Genomic DNA, 15483 nt, shown 5'->3' with positions numbered 1-15483 from the left:
TGGTAGAGGGGCTGAGGGGCTGGTCCGAGGGCGGCTCAGGCGTGGCAGGGACCTCACAGGGAGCACTTCACAACTCTCCTAACGACGAGGCTGCAGGGGAACGCGACCCTGGGCTCCAACGACCCCACTACAACCCTCACCCTCCTCTGCAGGGAAGCAGACATGCCCTTGGCCCTGTTGTCTACACACAGCTTTGTCACGAGAAACTGGATCTAGAAAGGCTTTTATTCGTTCAACGAACATTTACTGTATGCTTGCGGACTCTGTTATCTCTCATGACCACCAAACACACACCACCGCGAGGTGTTCGGTTCCCCCAGTCCATCCACAGAGCGTTGCCACGGAGCAAGCCTGTCCTCAATCGACCACAGGCCCCTTCTGCCCTCCAGCTCCACCTGGCTCACACATTAATGATCAGGAAGCCTGATTTGTGGTCGACAGAGAAAGGAAAGCATGTGTTTTTACTTCTTTCTCTCTCTTTTTTTTAAAACTTTCCCAATCTCGGGGGTATGCGCTAGGCAAAAGGCAAAATTATCCTGACCCTGGAACAAGGGCCATTCTGGCTGTCATGGGGTGTAAGATGGCAGAGCCCTTCCAGAAATTAATTGTCCAAGATGTAGCAAAAATTCATGCATCAAGATAGCCTCTAGGGACTTCCCTGGTGGTCCAGTGGTTAAGACTTCGCACTTCCACTGCAGGGGGTGCGGGTTCCATCCTGGTCAGGGAGCTAAGATCCCACATGCCGCATGGCATGGCTTTAAAAAAAAAAAAAGAAGAAAGATAGCCTCTATAGACTAAGTTCTAATTTCTAACAGCAAAAACCAATGAAAATAATGTCACCTAATAGCCATCTGATAAAATTATAGATCAGAAGGAAACAAACCTAAGTGCTAATAGGAAGTCGGGCTTTAAATTCTGGCTACTGCATCTTCAACCTTTCTCTAAGAGAAATCACTAGTTTTCTTTAACAGAAATTACTACTTTTATACTAGAAAAAATAAAATGCTAGTGTTTAAAAGTCCCATGTGGGGGGCTTCCCTGGTGGCGCAGTGGTTAAGAATCCACCTGCCGATGCAGGGGACACGGGTTCGATCCCTGGTCCGGGAAGATCCCGCATGCCACAGTGCAACTAAGCCCGTGCGCCACAACTACTGAAGCCCGTGCGCCTAGAGCCTGTGCTCCGCAATGAGAAGCCCGTGCACCACAATGAGAAGCCCGTGCACCACAATGAAGCGCTGCAACTAGAGAAAAGCCCCCGTGCAGCAATGAAGACCCAATGTGGCCAAAAAAAAAAAAAGTCCCATGTGGGCCCCAGAGCTGGGGAGGGCTCTGAGTGGGTCAGGTACCTCCAGGGCCACAGCAGCTGTCTCCGGCTTGACTGTACAAGCCCTGGTCCCCCAGGCCCCTAGTTCCATTACTGGGCACAAAACAGCCCAGTGCTGCTCAGGGGATATTAGTGACTGACAAAGGCTCAGCCCCAGTTAAGGCAACGGCCTGGAAACACAAGAAATCTCAGTGATGCAGCAGGAAGCAGCTGGGAGGCAGTGAGGACTGAAACGAGAGCATCTCCAGCCAAGTAGCAAATATGAGATCACCATAACCCAGGCCTGGGCCTCCCTCAACTTTCCCTTTGTGTGTCTTTGGCGTGCCTCTGCTTTGCAGGGCCAGCGTTCAGAATGAATACATTATTTATAAAGTGACAATAAGAATCAACTTGTAAAAAATACAGGGCCCTGGTTATGTAAATTAAAGGTGTCTCCTCAAAGAAATAATATGTTGCCACTTAAAGCGTCATTTACAAAGCACATCATGATACAAAAAAAAGCCTTACATTAAAATGCTGAATGAAAAAAAAAAGTAGGAAATAAAAAAACACATGTGCTACATGGTTATAATTCATCAAACAATGTACACACGGAAACAAGACAGGAAGAAAAGAGCATATGCTAAAAGGTTTGTGTTAACTGTGGTGGCCTTTGAAGGGAAAGTTACACCAGTAACTCATTCATCAGTTTTCTCTGTTCTCCAATTTTTAATACACATGCACTCATTTTACAATTAAAAGAAAGTAAATTTTATACTTTTTTACTGTTTCCCTTATGATGAAAACTACTCAAGAAGAGGGTGTTTGGTTGTAATGTATGCAGAAACAGAAATATAATGTGGGTCACATGAAACTTACATAATGCTACAACCCAATGTTACCTCAATTAAAAAATATCAAAAATAAGAAATGTAAAAAAGAAAAAAAAAGAAAAGGAAAGAAAGATCAAGCTGCACAATATACTGGGAGGAATCAAGGTAGAAACAAGGATTTGTGTTAGGACAGAGACTGCGATCTTTGAGCTAGTGTGAGCTATGGTGCAAAGTTATCATGAGGCAAAATAAAATCAAAGTAAAAATAAAAAGAGAGTACTTGGTCCGAAAGGCAAGGCCGCTGTGATGCGACCATTTTGCCACGTTTAGGTTCAGGGTTACCATGATGTGGCTATCCTATACGTCTAAAACTTGACTTCAGAGCAAGAAAACGAAGCCTCTCTCAAATAAATATTTTTTTAAAATGCATTTCTTGTGATACTACTATGCTCCCATGAGGATGGCTAAAATGAAAAATGACAAATACCAAGTGTGGACGAGGATGTGGAGCATCTGGCACTTTCCCGGGTGGAGAAGCACAAATTCGTACAATTTGGAAAACTATCAATTTCTACTAAAGCTAAACACAAATATCCCCAAGGGCCCAACAAAGCCACATAATACGTGTCCTCAAGATAAGTTCAAGGAGGTCCACAGCAGCACCATTCATGAGACCTCAAGCTGGAAACGTCCCACTTGTCCATCGGGAAGAGATGCAATAGAGGGGTCACGATATACAGCTGGCCCTGGAACAACAGGGGTCTGAACTGCACCAGTCCACTTACTTATATGTGGATTTTTCTCAATAAATAAAGTACCTGTACTTTCATTTTACAGATCTTTAAGTTAACTAAGTTTGGGGAAAAGTTTGTGTTTGATTAGAGATCACAATATGTAAAATGAAAAGAACTAGGGTTTCAGTCCTGATTCTATTCAACCTGTTTGAGCTTCTGCTTTTGGGTGAGTCATTTATCAATTCCTTTGTTTTTGAGGCAAAGATAGCAGTTACCAGTACTTGGATTTTTGACTGGTTGGGGGTCGACACCCCTAACCCCCTCCCTCATTGTTTAAGGATCAATGACTTATTCATACACTGACCTCATATGGCCGACAGAAGTGAACAAACTACAATAAACATGCAACACGGTCAACCCTTATGAACAAAACATGGAGCAAGAATTAACAGGCATGAGTGAGTACCTGCTACATGATTGCATTTACTTAAAGGTCAAAAACAGGCCCAGCCAATCTGTTAGAAGTCAGGATATAGATCGAGGCAGGGGAGGAAGGAGGCAAGAGGAGGCTTCTGAGGTCATAGCCGGTTTATCTGCTGCCAGTTACAGGAGTGTGTTCACTTCATGAAAATTCGTCAGGCTGTGCATTTATGATGTGTGCACTTTCCTGTGTGTGTATATATATGTATGGATGTGTATATATGCATAGTTTTTTAAGCAGCTTATTTAGGAAAAAAAACCCTGCGAGGTGGGACAAATGGTGTTATCTGTTTACTACCTAGTCCTTTGATTTACCCGGACACAACTGGGTCATTCCTTGTATGAGAGCCTCTAATTGCCTTTAATCTGGAGAACTGAAAAAAGAGGGGAGAGGATGCGGGCGGGGGAGGTTCTTCAGTTTTAAATTTTCTTTGCACTTTCATGGGGACTGACTGTATAAAAACTAAAAAGTATTCAGATTCAAATCACTTCCTTTTACAGGGTGAGTACACACATTTTAGAAATAGATGTTCTGCACTCCCCCCCCCCACCATTAGCATGAATGCCTCTCCTACAGAGAGAGTGAATTTAAAAAAATAAGGATCAATATGGAAACTAACTCTGAAAACAGATACTATGCTTCTGATGGATTTACAGTGATTGGGATAATTTGAAGTTTCCAGAATTTTCCTCTGTCACATCATTTCTGCTCTCTGCTTCTACCAGGAACAATGGAGTACACACATATTTACTGCCAAATCACTGAAGGCTCACAAACCCCCAATTCCTCTTCCCTCAACAAAAATCACCTCCTCCAAATGGCCATTACAAAAAAACTCAAATAGGAAAGGGCATAGAGACAGGTTGCAAAATACAATTTGCTGCATAAATTCAAATTAAAATGAGCCTTTTAAAAAAACTCAAATGAGCTTTTAAGTTTTCTAAACCAAAACCGTTCTTCAGTTTGTCACCTGTAAAGCAGGGCTGTCAGGAGGATGAAATGGGATGATCTACGTAGAACTCTTAGAAGAGCACTGGGCACCTATTCAGCACACGATAGGGGGCAGCGACTATTAGAACTCCCATCAAATTAATCTAGCACAATCCCAGTGACAAGAACTAACAAGCCAACCATCCAAAGCATAACCTGGAAATGTGACCACTGTAAACTCTTTAAGCAAAAGGAAACATCTGGGGGCAGCACCTCCCCCTTACGGAGCATGTGGCATGTGTTTTAGGTTGCAGGGGGCTGGGTGGTGGCATTCAGCTCTAGTGGACGTGACTTGGCAACATGGAGAACTCTTTGCTTATGGAGAACTCTTGAGACTGGACTGTCTAAAGAAAAGCACTGAAAAACTCATCATCAGTTTAAAATAAAGGTTTACCAAAAACACGGAGAGATTCCTCACCTACCAAAATAACCACACGATGCTACCTATATTAGCCTGCTCAGGCTGCCATAAGAAAATATCACAGGGGCTTCCCTGGTGGTGCAGTGGTTGAGAATCTTCCTGCTGATGCAGGAGACATGGGTTCGAGCCCTGGTCTGGGAAGATCCCACATGCCGCGGAGCAACTAGGCCCATGAGCCACAACTACTGAGCCTGCGCGTCTGGAGCCTGTGCTCCGCAACAAGAGAGGCCGTGATAGTGAGAGGCCTGCGCACCGCGATGAAGAGTGGCCCCCGCTTGCCACAACTAGAGAAAGCCCTCGCACAGAAACGAAGACCCAACACAGCCAAAAATAAATAAATAAATAAATTTATTTTAAAAAAAAAGAAAATATCACAGGTCGAGGGGCTTAAACAATGGAAATTTATTTTCTTATAGCTCTGGAGTCTGGAAACTCCAAGATCAAGGTGTCAGCAGATTTGTTACCTTCTGAGGCCCCTCTTGCAGCCGGCCACCTTCTCCCTGTGTCCTCATGGGCTTTCCTCTCATCCCTGGTATCTCTCTTCGTGTCCTAATCTCCTCTTCTTAGAACACCACTCAGATTAGTTAAGGGCTCACCGTAATGACCTCGTTTTAATTTAATCATCTCTTTAAAGGCCCCGTCTCCAAATACAGTCACTTTCTAAGGTGCTGGGTTAGGACCTCAACATGTAAATTTGGAGAGGGACACACGTCAGCACATGACACTTCCCAAATGCTTTCTTCCAACAGCTCAAGACTTCCTTAGTTGCTAAATGAGAAGCTGAACTCAGAGTTCAGAACATAATCCAAACATGAATTTCTTGCCCAACAGGTTTTTCTTTTTTCATTCTTTCTTTTTTTTTTTTTTTAAAGGCAGGATGAGTCGCCTTAAGGATAGTTAATGGGTATGGCTTTTCATAGAGTGTACGCACTCCACTCATCCAGGGGTTCCTAACAGCTGCGATTCTGCCCACTCCTCCTCCTCCTCCCACCCCCCGGGGGACACGGCAATGTCTGCAGACAGTTTTGGTTGTCACAGTTGGGGGGAGGGTGCCACTGGCATCTAGAGGGTAGAGGCCAGGGGTGCTGCCCAACGTCCTACAGTGCCCAGGACAGGCTCCCAAGGCAGAGAACTGTCAAAGCGAAAACATCAATAGTGCTGAGGCTGAGGACTCCTGAGGTCTAAACTGGCCAATCCCTACCTCATCTTGTGTCACAGCAGATGGCCCAGCGAAGAGAGGGAGAGCCTACCAGGCCCCGTTCCCTCCATAGGCCTCTTCTTCCTCAGGGAGGGCAGCCAGCGGGCTCTTCCCTGGCACTGGGCAAATGCCACAGAGATCTAACTGGAAGAAGGCAATAGTCTCCAGCCCACCCAGCTTTCCAATTCACACAAGAAGCCTTTCTTTCCACGGGGCCCCTTCCAACTGTCCTCTCCCACAAACCTCTCAAACTTTAGATAATGATTAAAGCAACGTTAAGGTCCCAGATGAACTAGGTAAACTAACCATCGTTTAGAAATCGTGTTTTTCATGGACGACTTGGCAAAATAAAAAGAATTTTTAAGTCTACAAATAACAAATGCCGAGAAGGTGCGGAGAAAAAGGAACCCTCCTACACTGTTGGTGGGAATGTAAGTTGGTGCAGCCACTATGGAGAACAGTATGGAGGTTCCTCAAAACACTAAAAATAGAACTACCATGTGATCCAGCAATCCCACTCCCGGGCCATATATCCGGACAAAACCATAAATTCAAAAAGATACATGCACCCCAATGTTCACAGCAGCACTATTTACAATAGCCAAGACACGGAAGCGACCTAAATGCCCATCAACAGATGAGTGGATAAAGAAGATGTGGTACATGTACACAATGATATTATTCAGCCATAAAAAAGAATGAAATAATGCCATTTACAGCAACATGAATGGACCTAGAGATTATCATACTAAGTGAATAAGTTAGAGAAAGACAAATATCATATGACATTGCTTATATGTGGAATCTAAAACATGACCTACATGAACTTATCCATGAAACAGAAACAGACTCACAGACATAGAGAACAGACTTGTGGTTGCTCAAGGGTAGGTGCGGTGGGCAAAGGATGGAGTAGGAGTTTGGGATTAGCAGATGCAAACTATTATATATAGAATGGATAAACAACAAGGTCCTACTATATAGCACAGGGAACTATATTCGATATTCTGTAGTAAATCATAATGGAAAAGAATATATATATGCATAACTGACTCACTTTGCTATACAGCAGAAACTAACACAACACTGCAAATCAACTATACTTCAATAAAATAATTTTTTTTAAAAAAGAATTTTTAATCTATCAGCACAACCAGCTTATCCCTTTTCTTTCCCCTTTGTAACAATAACATTATATTTTTAGACCAACAGCACCATGTTATAAGCACAGGCCACCACTTCCTAAATGTCAGGCATGACATGGGCACATCTACAAACCTACCGAACTATCACTGACTTCATACTTTTAAATCAACTCTGTGTTTTTTACTGAAATGTATTCTAAAAGAAAACTTCCTGTCACTACTACAAAGAGAAAACAAGTATCACTTGGCACAAACAGAAGGAACTATAAACATATTTGCTAACCTTTCAATGTCTGGCCACGAGCCACGTAAACTGATCTCTGGTGACGCTTCCCACAGGCCAAGCTCTGAATACCTAAATCAATCATTCAAAGTCACATAAATAAAAGAAGCTAGCTTTAAAAACAATCAGCACCATTCTATCTCTTTAGGTGAAAGTCATCGAAAAATATGTTACAATGAGTCTTTTTCTTTCTAAATTAAACCAAAGTCCACTGGCTTTTAGGAGGGAAGCTGGAGGCACTTCATGTCCATTCCCAAAGGTGGCCATCAAGTCTGGCCAGCACTAGTTAATGACTTTCATCACGTGCATCTGGGTAGAGATATTAAAAGAAACTTCTGTTCTGAGAAGTAACAGCCCAAAGTCCAAAGACGGATCATTCGACACCCCGCCTCCTCCTTTCTACTTGTTGCATGGGTGGCCGAGGTCAAGGTCAAATGGCCACCCTGCTTCCTTAGGGACTGGCACCCAGGTGGCTCAATGGCCTTCCTCAGGGAAGCCCTGGCAAGCGTGGCGCCTGTACCCACGCTCTACCCTTCAGCATCTCCACCTGGGTTTGTAATTTCACATCCGGTGTCACTGCCTGTGCCTGGCATGGGCAGGGAGCACCTGGTCCGGGTTTGGTCAGCACAGGGGAGGGCCCACGGCAGGGATTCTGTAACAGGAAGTGGATGGCACAAGTGCAGCTGGGCTGGCAGAGGACGCACAGAGCACTTCCTGATGGGCCGCTACCAACGCCTGCTCTGACTGTTCTCATCCAAGGGAGCAGAGAGCTGTTAATGCAACTCTCCACTCCATCACAGAGAGGGGAAGGGCTGGGGTCTGTGGATTTCATTCACCAGCACAATCTCCCATAGGCTCCCCCAAACACACCCCACTCCCCAATATTAATACCTAATATTAGGTATTAGGACGGCATACGTAATACCACGTCCACTGTGTCAACAGAAAGACGCTGAAAACACACGCACCCCTACATACAGCCCATCCTTCTGATCTGTGATATTTGTTTTTGCCAATTCACCTACTGCCTAAAATTCGTAACCTCAAAAATCAATGCTCACAGCACTCTCGTGGTCATTCACAGACACGCTCAGCGTGGAAAAAACAACCCGAGTCACCCACACGCATTCCCAGCTGAGGCTGAACGGGGCGAGGATCTGCCTTCTCGTCTCCGCTCTCACATTGTACACAAGTGCCCTCTTCATGGCCTGTTTAGTGCCATGTGTCCTGCATTTCTGTGCTTTTTGTTGTCTATTTCACTGTTTAAAATGGTCCCAGCACTGTCAGCGTGCCTAAGAGCAAGAAGCCTGTGATGTGCCTCATGGAGAAAAATACATGTGTTACATATAAGCTTCCTTCAAGGCATGAGTTGCAGTGCTATTGGTCATGAGCTCCATGTTAATGAATCAACAATGTATTTAAACACCATGTCTTTCAACAGAAATACACCTAACACAAGGTTCTCTACTGATCAGCTGACTGAAAGAAATGTTGTAACAAGAGGCTCACAGGAACCTAACCCTGTATTTCCCCCTAGGAGCTGTGGTTCACTGTTCGCTAATTCAGGGCTGGCAGGGACTTCACAGAACAGAACTACTGCAAGTAATGAGAATCAACTGTACTGTATACCTAATACTACCCTCCATGATGTCAACAGAGACAGGCATTTTACCATCACAAATCAGAAGTGACAGCTTCAATAAAAAGTTCAGAACTTCCCACTAAATAAACACATCTGTATAAAGAACTCCCTACGCGGCACTGTTCTTAGCCCACGTCAACAGTGAATTCACATCACTGACGCACCCTCGTCCTGGCATGGCGTGAGCACCTCTGCAAAGGAGCACGTGGCCTGCAGCAGCCTTGCCACTACAGATTTAGTCATTTGAGGTCTGAGAGAGCTTCTGGCAGAGTCAAGTCCTCTGTGGCCATTTTCCAGCCAGAGTTCTTACTCAACCAGACTCTCTACAAAGTTCTAGAAAGAAGAGGAGATCGTGTTACCCAGTGCAAGAGTCCGGATGAGGCTTCGTCCCCCTCCCAGGCTGTGCAAAGAACAATTTCTGACGTTCTCTGAGGGCTCACATCCACTCTGTATATATTATGCCCGACCACATGGGCTCTTACTATGTCGCCACTTTACGGAAGAGGAAACTGAGGCACAGGAGGGAAAAGACAGTGGTCTGGGACTTCCCTGGTGGCACAATAGTTAAGAATCCACCTGCCGGACTTCCCTGGTGGCACAGTGGTTAAGAATCCGCCTGCCAATGCAGGGGACACAGGTTCAAGCCCGGGTCCGGGAAGATCCCACATGCCGTGGAGCAACTAAGCCCGTGCGCCACAACTACTGAGCCTGCGCTCTAGAGCCCGCGAGCCACAACTACTGAAGCCTGCGCACCTAGAGCCTGTGCTCCGCGACAAGAGAAGCCATGGCAATGAGAAGCCCACGCACCACAACGAAGAGTAGCCCCCGCTCCCTGCAACTAGAGAAAGCCCGCGCGCAGCAACAAAGACCCAACCCAGCAAAAAACAAAAAAACAAAAAAACAACTCACAGTAGACAAGAGAAATAAAAGCATATGTCTACACAAAGACTTGAATGTTCTTAGCAGTGTTATTTACAATAGCCAAATACTGGAAATAATCCAAATGTCCATCTTGGTGAACAGATAAACAAAATATGGTGTATCTACACAATGGAATTCTATTAAGCAATAAAAAGGAACTTTAAAGCCATTGTGCTAACAAAAAAGAAGCAGACTCACAGACATGGAGAACAAGACTAGTTGTTACCAGTGGGGGGCGGGGGGTGCTAAATAGCGGCTGGGGAGCAAAAGGTACAGACTATCGGGTGTGAGATGAGCTCAGGGATGTACTGTCCAACACAGGGAATATAACCAATATTTTGTAATAACTGTAAATGGAAAGTAACCTTTAAAAATTGTATTAAAAAATTAAAATTTAAAAAAAATACGCTAAGTGAAAAAAGGCAGATACAAAGACAACATATTTTATGATTCCATTTATATGAAATTTCCAGAAAGGGCAAACCTATTAAAACAGAAAGCAGATCAGTGACAGCCTGGCATGAACTGCAAACAGGCACGAGGGAACTTTTGGGACTGATGGAAATGTTCAAAAACTGGATTGTGGGGACGGCTGCACAAACTCTATAAATCTACTTTAGAAAAATCAGTGAGTTGTATAGTAACAGTGGCTGTATTTTATGTGATGTAAATTATACTTCAATAAAGTTACTTATAAAAAAAAGCTGAAATAGACTCTGTATCTAAATAGTCAGCTCTTTCTTAACCCAGTTCATAGCCAAAACCTCCTAATGCCCCAAGTCCAAATACATCAAAAATCAAAGCATCCTTGTCCAACTTGGCCACAAAACCCCAAATTATGACTAAGAGAAGGCAAAGTCTCAGTTCTGCCAGAGCTGCTTTCGACAATATCTATCACACCAGGGCGTCTACATACCTGGATGGAATAGTTTATGTAGTTAATCATTTCCTGGATTTGATCAGGAAGGAGCAATGAAGTCAATAATATTTCTTTACTTGCTACCATCAAAGGTCCTTCCTCTCAAAGGAGCATTCCGGAGATTCCCCCAAAGCAAACCTTACACAAAGACCTAATTATCACTATCTGTCCTAGTAAAGACCCAGGATGTACTAAGCACTTAGTGTTCCAAATTTAACATGGATTAAGTCTCAAAGCAATCCTAGGAGGTATACATAATTACTGTTACTCCCACTTTACAGATGAAAAAATGAGACCCAGAAAGGTAAAGTAATTTCCCCAAGTCACACAGCTAGTGAGTGGCAAAACCCAGGCTTGCACCCAGCTCTCCAATCCTACGCCCACGCTCCTAACCAATCTCTTGTGTTTCACCAAGAGGAGAACTTCATTTAGCCAGAAGGAAAGCACATGATGTCAGAAAAATGGTTTCCAGCAATGTGAGGCAAATGCCTTGTGTCCTAACAAAACCACTGTAATAGTTTTCTCAACATCAGGATGTGGTAACTTTCTCAAGAGAGAAAAGAGCTCTGGGTCTACGGGATTCCTCCAGCAAATAAATTGCATGTCTTGGCAACATATGCTGAGTGACCCCAGCATTAATTATACTCTGTCTCCTGGGACCTGTGGCACCTATGTTTTTGGTTTTTTAACCACAAAATCCCCCAACCATCCTACAGCTTTGAGCCATTAGGTAAAAAGAGTTGATCCACCTCCTCACACTGAGTATCCCTATGACCTCCAACAAATTATTTAGCATCACTGAATCTTAGTTTCCCTGTCTATAAAATGAAGAAACTAACTCCAAAAATTCACACAGTTGTTATGAGGATTTAAACACAGCCATTTATCTCAAGTGCCCAACAAAGAGTCTGACCCATCACAAATATATTTCTTATTCCTATACCTCCCCCCGCCCCGGCCCCCCGCCTTAAACTACAGGAAGCCTTTCCATCTCTCTGTGCTTCCAAAAGTGTCTCCCAGCACCAAGACCCCCAACTTGACAAGGCTACTCCTAAAAATGCAGATTAAATACTAGAACATATACGCAAATACCTGGAATTCCAGGTACATGATTTGAATTTGAATCAATGTCACTGTTTAGGAAATCAATTAGGTCCAAAGTGGCAAATTCTAAAGGAGGAGTGATCTTCCATGCCAATAACAAACAGAAATCTTTTTTTTTTTTTTCGAACTGTCAGCACCACTCCTTCTGGGCCCCTGTATCAACGGTGCATATTTCTATCATAGTAATCATCACTTTTAAATAATTATTTGCATTTTTCTCTCATGCACTGAATCAGAGGTTCTCAACTATGCCAGCGCATTAAAATCATCAGGGGAGCTTGGGACGCGATCATGCCGGGGGCCCGGGCGGGGGCTGGAGCTGAGCCGAATTCCCTCCCCGCCCGCCTGCCCACCCCAGACTCTTATTTCAAAGGTCTAAAATGGGGCAGGGATGGTAATTGTTTAAGCTGCCCAGGTGATTCCAATGCAGGGTCAGGAGGCCCGCACCTGTGGTCAGGGCTTGTTTAATTCGCATATGCACCCCAGTCACCTGACACAGCCCCCCCACACACACAGTAGGCGTTTTATAATTGTTTTTGGCACAAATTAATAACTAGAGGATCTTCGAGTCCACTGATCATATTAATTCATTAAAACACTTACTGAGAAAGAAAAAATTTACTGAGGGTGTATATTCCGTCAGGCACTATGCCAGGCATAGGGCTCAAGTTAATTGTCATCGTTCTTTAGCCTTGAGTGGTCAGGATTAAAACGCGCGCCAACAGTGAAGGAAGGGGCGGAGGGCTGTCGGTCTCTGGGGTCAGAGAGCCTGAGCGCAATCTGCATTTTGCAGCATCTTCCCAGCAGCCCTCGACCTCGCTGGGCTCGCTTCCTCCTCTGTATTCTATCAATGGGGCCTCCTCACCGGGAGATTCAAGGAAGACTTTAAGAAGACAGGGACAAAGACCTCACAAAATGGCAGCTGGCATCATTCCTCTTTTTTCTTAATTCGACGGACACCTGGTGAAGCCAGCCTACTTGTTCACCCTCCTCACCCCCTCCATCAAGTAACCGACGCCGCAAAGAGCGGCCGCCACAGGGAAAGGCCCAGAGAGAACAGGACGCCAAAGGGAAGGGCGGGTCCGAGAGGCCCGGCCCCGCCCAGCTGCGGTTCTCAGCCTTCACCAGAAAACAGCCTCACCTGGGCAGCCTCGGAAAATGCACATTTCCAGGTCCCACCCCCAAGAACTGATCGGCGGGTCTGGGCGGGGCCGTGGAATCTGCATTTTAACCAGCTCCCCTCAACCTTCCCCGCAGCTAACTCTCTCGCAGGCAATGCCACAGACCCTTAAAACCTCAACAGGTCATTGCCATCCTCCGAATAGGAAGACGGCAGGGCGCAAAACATCCGCCCGTCCTCTCTCTCCAAGTGAGGGAAACCCTCACCAGGCTGTCCAGGGGCCTGCCAATGCGGGAAGGCACAGCAGGTGGCAACCCCTACGCCTGCCAGGGGGCTCCTTCCCTCAAACTGTGGGGAACCGTGGAGGGGGGGGGGGTCTCCTGTCGACCAGTAGGAGCCCTTCTCGCCCTCCTGCGGCTACTAGTTCGGGTCCAGCCGGGGCCGGGAGGGGAAGGCGGCCATCTGGGGGCTGGGACCCGGAGGCACTGATGGGGACCCCCCCGGCGGGTCTGCGGACGAAGCCATGCCTCCCCCGACAAACAAACCGAGCATACCCGGGCTTCCGAGGACTCCACGCGCAGAGCAAGGTTTGAAACTAACCAAATCGGAATTACAACGACAAGGAGTAATCAGGAAACAAAATGGTTAAGAGGCAAGGCTGATCCCAATTCCACGCGCGTGTAAACAGCGCTGGGCAGGCCCGGCTTCTCGGGGTTTCGAAAGGAAGGGGGGCATTGGTGCGAGGCAGCGGGGCGCTTGGACCCGAAAGGGACGCGATCATGCCGGGGGCCCGGGCGGGGGCTGGAGCTGAGCCGAATTCTCTCCCCGCCCGCCCGCCCGCCCGCCGGCCTCCCAGGCCCGGCCACCGGCTCATGGCGCCGGCCAACCTGTCAGGCCCGGCCCGCCCCGCCCGAGCGCCAGGCTCCGGCCGCGCGCGGACAAAGGAGGGCTGCCAGCCCCGGGTCCCGCTCACCCGCCGCGGGGCCTGCTGTCCATCCGCTTCTTCTGGCGCACCGGCTGCAGCGGGATGTTGTCCGTCATGTCGCCCGCGCCGCCCGCCTTGGCCGCCGTGCCCCCCGCGCCGCCTGGGCCGCCGCCCGGTCCGGCCTCTGCGCCACCGCCCGCCGGCGCCGCGCCGCCCCGGGGGAGGAGGCGGCGGCAGCGGGCGGGCCGGGCCCGCAGCGAGGGGGCGAGCTCGCGAGCGCCGGGCCACGCGCGGAGCCGCCCGCGCGGCCCGACCGACGGACACGGGCGCACCATGGGCCCGAGCTACGCGCCGCGCCCGCTCGCCCAGCACCGCGCCTGCCACGGGGGGCGGCCGGCTGTGTCCGCGCCGCCGCCGCCGCAGTGTCCCCGCCCCCGGCCCGCGCCGCGCGCCCCCCACGCGCGCCCACCCGGCCACGCGCCCCCCGCCCACGCCCCGCCGTGCGCGCGCGCGCCCGGTCCCCGCCCCCAGCCGACACCACTTTCACGCGCACACACTGCCACGCTCCCTCGGCCTCCATCCTCTCACGTGCTCACTCTTGCACGTTCACACGCGACCCGCGCGCACACACACACGCACACTCATTCTCACCTGCTTACTCTGCACCAGCATCCGACCTTCACAATCACACACGTACACCTGCACGCACACACCCTGCTACACTCACCCCCATGAGTCACCTCCATCCGCCCTGGATCTCAGGCCTCACACACGTGTGCCCCCAGGAATCACAGTCACACCGGGACCCACACTCTACCTGACTCCGCTTTCCAGACTCCCTCACCCACCATCCTCCACCATCACCTACCCTCACTCTCCCACCTGGACCCCTCAGATTCACAATCACAACATGCACGTACACACCTGCACACCCTCGTTCTCACACACACTCCTTCACCTACCTCTGGGGCTGACGCACGTACCCTTCTCAGTCACCCAGACCAACATCTGCACCTCCATCCTCTCCCACACAGTGTCCGGGATCCACTAACTTTCCAAGGACTCGATAAAATTTTAAGAACACAAAGAAGATGGATAGTGGTGAAGGAAGGAGGGAGGGAAGTTAAAAATCCATATGTAATGAAAGAGCCTCAAAATGTAACACCGTATAAACTAACCTACTGCAACTAAAAGAAATTTTGAAGTAGCTACATCTAGTACATTTCATGCGGGATGCGGGTGCCTTTTAATTTGTTTGCGATGAACAAGGGCAAAGCCACCAACTGTCTGTGTCTGGGGCCTTGGGTGAAGTGGATCCCAAACCAAGAAGTGTGACTCATCTCATGTTCCGATGAAGTTCCTCAAGAAAAGCATGTCATTAGACGTTGCTGCATGGCACCTTTGAAGGGAAAACAGCATTCTTTGGATAACAGACCTGGTCTGCTTTGTGTCCTGTACCTAGGA

The 15483-nt window shown here is 47.6% G+C and overlaps 1 protein-coding gene across 6 annotated transcripts in view; it reads right to left on the bottom strand.

Moving 5' to 3' along the window:
• ATP9A (ATPase phospholipid transporting 9A (putative)) overlaps positions 1-14371 on the bottom strand; it is a 136140-nt gene extending 121769 nt beyond the window's left edge. For 4 of the 6 annotated variants that reach the window (XR_014236149.1, XR_014236150.1, XM_082362685.1 and 1 more), the window contains exon 1: positions 14068-14371. Coding sequence is in view for 4 of the 6 variants with exons in the window: in XM_082362685.1 (XP_082218811.1) it covers positions 14068-14354 (287 nt within the window). In the remaining 2 variants the exon portion in view is untranslated. The remainder of the gene's footprint in view (positions 1-14067) is intronic. The other 2 variants (XM_082362686.1, XM_082362683.1) reach the window with 2 other exon arrangements.
• Positions 14372-15483: the final 1112 nt, after the last annotated feature.

The sequence above is a fragment of the Balaenoptera borealis genome (genome assembly GCF_965194805.1).
Source record: "Balaenoptera borealis genome assembly, chromosome: 16".
Taxonomy (NCBI): Eukaryota; Metazoa; Chordata; class Mammalia; order Artiodactyla; family Balaenopteridae; genus Balaenoptera; species Balaenoptera borealis.
The sequence above is the reverse complement of the archived record's forward strand: the minus strand, read 5'-3'. Positions and strand labels throughout refer to the sequence as shown.